General features: G+C 38.9%; 1 protein-coding gene across 1 annotated transcript; it reads right to left on the reverse strand.

Annotated features, from left to right (window-relative positions):
• Positions 1-201: 201 nt before the first annotated feature.
• On the reverse strand, positions 202-2,529 carry LOC127651969 (transcription factor Sox-1b-like). Its single transcript, XM_052138033.1, has one exon. It carries the CDS (start codon positions 2,287-2,289, stop codon positions 1,273-1,275), a length of 1,017 nt encoding a protein of 338 aa, XP_051993993.1. The 5' UTR covers positions 2,290-2,529; the 3' UTR covers positions 202-1,272.
• Positions 2,530-7,631: the final 5,102 nt, after the last annotated feature.

Consider the following 7,631-nt stretch of genomic DNA (forward strand, 5'->3'; position numbering starts at 1 on the left):
TTTTCGCAGTGATAGAGAGTCCAAAATATGTTTAGCCGGGATGCTTTCCCGTTTTCCCTCTTCACGATTACTGCAATGTGTTCAGTGCCTTAGAAACGAGAAATATCTAAATCATTTGCAAATTATTTTGTATAGATTTTAATGGATAATTTTGTAATGCATGAGTACATGTAATAACAATGATACTTTTCTTCAGAATGTGTATATGACAATATAAACACGCGAATTGATAATTATAATAATTAATACAACAACAATGAACATGAAATAGTAATACACGTGTGTATGAAGTCCCCATCAAATTTTCAGTTACTTTCGACTTCATTAAAAGATTTTCAGTAGCTATAGCTTATATCTAATGCTTATGTTTGACATATATATTTCTGTTTAAATAGCCCATTTTTCTATATCTGTAGCCTGACAAATGGGATGGATTTCTTTCTTCTTCTTCTCTCTTACAATGTCCGTCACCATGTTGCAAGAATATGTTCAAACAAGAATATAGGCTGCACTTACAGGCCTGTGATTGAAATTAATCTGAGCTCAAAAAATTGTTTTGTTCTTATTCGGTGTTTTATCCCCATATTTAAGAGATTAAAATGACTATAAACGACTAAATCCCTCACCTCTATATAGAGATGTAAACAGTAGGCTACATTGAAAATACATGTATTTTAAATAACTTGTTTGCGGGTGCCAAAGGAGTAAAAGGCAAAACAACAGAGCAAGATGAACTTTCCAGAATCAGAGCAAAAGCTGTTAAATTTATTCTCACATCAACGCAAAATGTTTCCTTTTTTCCCCTGGCAAAATCTAATTATTTTTACAGATGTGTGTCAATGGTCTCTGGAAAATATTCACAATGTACAAGGAAAAATACAACAAACAAATAAGGAATGGATCAAATACAGTAACTCACTTATTGACAAATCAAAATGGGATAGAGAAAAATCTTAGAAAACTTCAAAAACATTGCATTTTGACTATATTTTACACTTTAACACGCACACTTTTTTCTGTTTTTAACATACCATCTCTCTCTCTCTCTCTCACACACACACACACACGCGCGCGCACACAAAATTCAAACGTGTAAACCTCACGCATGTCGAAATATGGACACATTATTCAGACGAAATCCATCCCTCTGTTAAAGTTTTATATTTAAATAATATCGCCTTCAAATTTACAAGAACAAACATTCTGTACAAAAAGGTAGTTATGCTCTAAAAGAGGTAAATATTTGGTTATTTCAGTCTGAATGCGTCCTTTTCATATGTGTGTCAGTGGAACGGTTCCGTTTACGCTCGTCGTGGAACTTTGATAGTGTTGTGGTACAGCGTGAAGTCTGCTCTGGATTGACGGGTCCCCTGTCTCCGGCGTCGGTAAATACATGCTTATCATCTCACGCAAGTCGCCGGGACAAGGGGCTCGGGGGTGAGTGGTAACGGGAGGGCTTACGCTCGGTTCTGATTTCACCAGAGATCCCAGCATAGCCCCTGATGAAGCCACGCTGGAGTTTTGGTGCTGCGTGTAGGATATTCCCCCATAGCCTGAAGGTGAAGCGCTCATGTAGCTCTGAGAGTTTGAGATGGGGCTGTACTGGAAAGCGGACATTTCGTAGCGGTGCATGGGCTGGGGATTGTGCGGATGGTGGTGGTGCCCGTGGTGGTGATGCGCTCCGCTGCCCGGGTGCTGACTGTAGGCGAGCTGAGCCTCTTGCATCATTGCAGCTGCAGCCGCGGCGGCTGCCACCTGCCCCGAGTACGTGCCGTTTGTCCAGCCGTTCATGTGTGCGTAGCTCGCCGCGGTACTCCCACCGTGACCCACCGGACTCTCCAACCTCTGCCCGACCCCCGCGACACCCATTCCCAGACCCATACCACCTCCGGCCCCAGATCCAGCAAGCAGGCCACCGGCCAAGGAGTATTTGTCCTTCTTAAGCAGCGTCTTGGTCTTCCTCCGGGGCCGGTACTTGTAATCCGGATGCTCTTTCATGTGCATGGCACGTAATCTTTTCGCCTCGTCAATGAAGGGTCGCTTTTCCGCCTCGGACATGACCTTCCACTCCGCTCCCAGCCGCTTGCTGATTTCCGAGTTGTGCATTTTGGGATTCTCCTGTGCCATCTTTCTGCGCTGACCCCGAGACCACACCATGAACGCGTTCATGGGTCTCTTAACGCGGTCTTGGTTAACTTTGCCACCGCTGTTGGGTCCAGTGTGACCCGTGCTTGTGTTAGTCTGGGGTCCTGGAGAGTGCAAGTCCGTTTCCATCATCATGCTATACATTCACTCGGCTTTAACTTACTCAGCTCACACACAGAATCCTTCAGCGCCCCCGTTCCTTGGCGCACACGCGTAAAACCTCCTAATAAAACAAGAGGCCGCTTGGAACAGAGACAGAATCCAAACAGATGATAAATGACAACTTTGCGTCTCCCTTTGTTTTATTCTAACTTCCCCTTGGTTGGATTCTCACGTCCTGTGCAGAATTGTCTTTGAGCTACTTTCAGCGTTGGGGTAGAAAAGTTAGTGGGAGAGCGGCCATATGATGCGCTTTGACAGGGAATAAATGAGTGAGAGACAGCCAATGGCATTGGAGGACGGGACTGATTTGCATATGGCTCACGGTCAGGTGACGCGCACTGGCGAGAGCGCGCAACAGTCACAGGCGCAGCTGAAGGGGTTTTCTCCGACGCGCGGAAGGTAAACAGTTGGCTAGAACATCTCTGTTGACAAATGTTATTTTGGGCAAATTATCTCCCTTTTTAACAAAAATAACCACCAATCCACCAGTCAAGTTATTTGCAGTAGAAGCGTATTTAGGCTATACTAAAAGCTTCAGAATCAACACCAGCCGTAAATGCCAACGTTTTTATCCGCAAGGTTATCCTTCTCTCAGAAAATGTCCGTTATATAGGACTAAGCCACACATAATTCAGTCTGTGTACTGTTTCTCCTACTTTTCACCCTAATAAGACGTAAATCCTTCCGAAAAATTAAATATAGTCCCAAATAAGAAGTTTTAAATGCTAAAAAGTCGCTTTGAATAAACTGATGCCACAAGTTTTCCCTGTTGTGATGGTTGCTAAGAAACAGGTGATTCACGCCTAGTGCACGTGCCATCCCAGAGCCTTTATCATCAAAGTGCAAAGTGCATAACAGCACTGAAATGGCTTATTATGTGCAAAAACCTATTGGTGTGACTTATCTTTTTATTATTTTTCAACTTTGCAATAGCCAATAAAAAAATCTGAGTGTGTTTTCAACTTGAATGACTTAAATTCGTCTCAGCGAATTAAAACAAAATTACACAATTCTCCAGTTCAAACTTCTGTGAAATAACCACCTTTAAATACGATCGTCACTTGAATGTAAAATGACAAGAACATCCACTAAACACTTGAATTACGGAGAGCAGATTTTCAACGCCAATTTTCCAAGCACTCACGCGTTTCTTGTCCCATGGTTTGTTTTGACTGAACCATAATTATTTTGTCAACAAAAAAATAAATAAGAGAATAAATAAATACATAAATAAAAAAATATTAATACCAGTAGGCTAATTAATTAATAATAATAATAATAATAATAATAATATAATAATATAAAATACATATCGTGCCCTACATTAATTTATAGTGTGTGATCGCCGTCTACTGGACGTGATCATATGGGGACACTCTATCACAGTATTGTCAAACACTTTTACTACTACCTTAAATTATTATAGACTATGTAGACTACTGTAAATGAGAAACCCAAGACAATGTGTAGAAGAGTCATATAATTATAATTAAATAATAATAATTATTATTATAAAGGAAAAACGTAAGACAACAAGTTAAATAGGATAAAATATGTTACGAATTTTTCTAAAATGTGTTGTGTATGCCATTAAACAATGACGTTGTGAGGGAGTTGCAGACACAACGCTCAGATTTCACAGGAGACTTGCTAGGAATATCTCCATTAATTGTTAAAAGAGGCAAATTGGGAAGGGCGTTACCATTATGCGTTATTTGATTATTTGTTGGATTGCACAGTTGGTTTAACAATGCTATCCGGATTATATACGGTAAATCAGTACTTGTAGGTGAAGGAATAGCTGTATAAAAGCTGCAAGTGTCCATGAAAAAATCTGTTTGAGGACAGCAAATATTATTTTCATATACCAAAAAAATAAAATAAAATGCATTATAGAACAAATATCGGTTAAATGATAAAATGTAAATCTGTTCAAATGGGATGTGCTTTGAAAAATGTAATATCTTCAACATTAATTATAATAAATAGGATTTATGGTTTATTATTAAAAGGCTAATTAATAAAAACGTGTATATGTAGTAGTTAACACATGTTTTTGAGATTAACTGAGAAAAATCTGTTAGAATTAAGATGACATAGTTAAATACTGTACAAACCATATGGGTCAGTGGGATAATGTATTTATTCATTTACAATAGGTCTATATTGTACATTCATTTTCCAGTTTAACTGACAACAGCAGCAGTTATGATGACTACAATTAAAATAATGAAAATAGTAATTAATGTACATCACTTGTTTATTGATTTATTCAAAGAGGAGTTTTAAATGAGCAAAACACTAGGTATATATAATGTTTAAGATGATCTAGAATCCTTGTATGATTTCATGTAAATTACTGTAGGAGGAACAAAATAAGGTGCAAGGAAACAGCAAACAAATGCAGTATAAAGAATGAACAAGAATGCGTACTATAAGCCTCAGTGGACTGCTGGATACTGTAGCTGCTCTAGCCTGATCTGAGCTTTGTAGCACTAAAATCCTGCATGTTATTCTGTGTTCCAAAAGCTCCCTGTGAGATCACGGTAAGTGGCATCTCTCAGTTATGTCCCGACTGCAAAGTGAATTAGAGAGTCTCTTGAACTTGTGAGAGCGAGCAGGCTTTAAAAATGGTCAACATCTGTCAGGTGCGCCTGTTCTCGCTCTCCACCGCGTTTTAAACATAATTGGATGGGGGGGGGGGGTTCTAGCAAGGGCAGCATGTGGGGAGAAGAGGGTGTCTCACATATTTTAAGCCTAGTTTTACATTTTCAGACTTTATATTTCGGTGTAATTTACACATTGACACCGACACTGAGCGCAGAGCAAGAGGATTATGAAGGGATGGGGGAAGTATGATAGGGTTGTGCTCAGGAAAAGAAGGGAGTTTGCACACCTATGACCCTCACCACATCAACACAAATGTGTGTGACATTCATTTTACACAACATATCAATATAATCCGAGCAAGCAATTTCAGGTGCCAAATCTCCCATGGCACTCTACCCAGGACAAAGATACTGGGACCCATAATGAAACATAGAGGAATGTATATTAACCTCTTGTAGACAATAAATAAAAAAATAAAAGGCAGTAACACAAGCCACAAACACTAATAGTCGATCACTGCAGATGATATTATACTACGATTTTAAAAATATTATGCAACAAAATCAAAATTTACTCCAGCTATAACAGACTTCTTTATTCCTATTTGGTCTGAGATGTTTTTGGTATCAAACATACTTTGGTAACAGATTTCATTGACTCAAATGCTTTTTATACAAAGAGTTTAAAAATCAAGGTCACATGGTCATCTCTAAATCTCTACTTTCTAGCATAAGTCACCAGTATAGCAAACATACATCACCCAGACATCTATTTGATGTGTGTTTACATCTGGAAGAGTACTTTTAACATTGTTTGCTCATCTCCAATTTATCTATAAGACGTTTGTTAATTTGTACGTCTCGGATGTCAATAAGACATTCCGCAGATGTCTTTTGATTTTGATGTTTATGATACAGATTGTTTGTAAATTGTTTAATACTGACACTAATAGTTTGGAGGCTCTGCTATTTTTAAGCAACCTCCCCAATTTGGAATGCCCAATGCGCTCTAAGTCCTCGTGATGGTGTAGTGACTCGCCTCAATCCGTGTGGCGGAGGACGAATGTCAGTTGCCTCTGCTTCTGAGACAGTCAATCCAATCGTCTTATCACGTGCCTTGTTGAGCGTGTTACCGCAGAGACCTAGCGCATGTGGAGGCTTCACGCTATTCTCCGCGGCATCCATGCACAACTCACCACCTGCCCCATAGAGAGAGAGAGAACCACATTATAGTGACCACAAGGAGGTTACCCCATGTTACTCTAACCTCCCTAGCAACCGGGCCAATTGGTTGCTTTGGAGATCTGACTGGAGTCACTCATTCGGACTTACGACTCCAGGTGTGGTAGTCAGCGTCTTTACTTGCTGAGCTACTCAGACCCCCCAAATCAGTTGTATTAAAAGATTTAACGGTAGCTCCACTTCATGCAATTCTAGCAGTGCAAAGCTTATAAATTGCAACTCTGCTGTCATTGAAATCAAAGAAGAGACATTTTTCCCCCACACAGCACAAGTTGTAGGCTATTTGTCGGACATTTTTTGACAGGAAGTAATCTGTCCATCAGCTGTTTTTAAACAATTGGCCGATGTTCAATTTTATACTTGCTTTTATTGGACAATATTAATGTTTGGCTGATACATCGGTGCATCTGTATTTAACACTTGAAACCATATTTCAACAAAGTTATGTACATTTCTCCCCATTTTTTGCACCAGTAAACAGATGTTATAAAGCTTCGGAGCTTCCATTCAGAAATTAACCCTCTGAAATAAAGCTCTGTTACTACTGTTTTGACACAGAAATCTGCCCCTACAGCAGAAGCCATGGGGAGCTGAAGAGGGGTGGTTGGGGGGTGGGGGGGGGCATTCATACAATGAGCAAAGTGACTAAGCACACAAATACATAACCCCTTTGCTATTTATCTAACCCCTTATCAAGACACAAATCTTTGTTGCCTTTTCATCTACCGGTAGATATTTTACCAGATATGTTACTAGGGTGCAGAGAAAACTTATAAGTGAGAATCTGAAATATCAACAAAAGAACTTAAAAGAATATTCCAGATTCAATACAAGCTAAGCTCATTCGACAGCATTTGTAGCATAATGTTGATTATCACAAAATATATTTTCTACTTGTCCCTCGTTTATTAATACAAATATAAAACAAATCACAGTTACAGGCATTTTCAATGGATGTGAATGGGGCCATTCCATAAACTAAAAAAATACACACTTTTTTAAAAGCATATATTCACAAAATGTAAACTTTGTATGTGTTAATATGATTTTAGTGTGATAAAAATCACTTACTAACCTTATCTGTGTAAAGTTATCTCCAATGTTACAACTTCGTTGTCATGACAACTTAATGCCATACACCCTGTAATCTGGTTTAGCACGTAATGTTGTAAATCCCTGATTTTATCATGCTAAAATATTGTTAACAAACACATATTGTTTATGTCTTGTGGCTATACCTTTAAAAAGGTGAGTATTTTAATAGGGAGGACTGGCCCCATTCACTTCCATTGTAAGTGCCTCACTGTAAGTAAACAAACAAGAAAAAGCTCTTGCACACTGCTGCTGCTTGCGAATATACAATTTAATTAGTACAACGGTATTTTTGAGTGCCTCCCTGTAACCGTAATTTTTGCCTTTTTTTTAAATAAACGAGGGACGAGTTGAAATCATTATTTGTGGTAATCAACATTA

Source organism: Xyrauchen texanus, chromosome 11, assembly GCF_025860055.1.
Source record: "Xyrauchen texanus isolate HMW12.3.18 chromosome 11, RBS_HiC_50CHRs, whole genome shotgun sequence".
NCBI classification, from domain to species: domain Eukaryota; kingdom Metazoa; phylum Chordata; class Actinopteri; order Cypriniformes; family Catostomidae; genus Xyrauchen; species Xyrauchen texanus.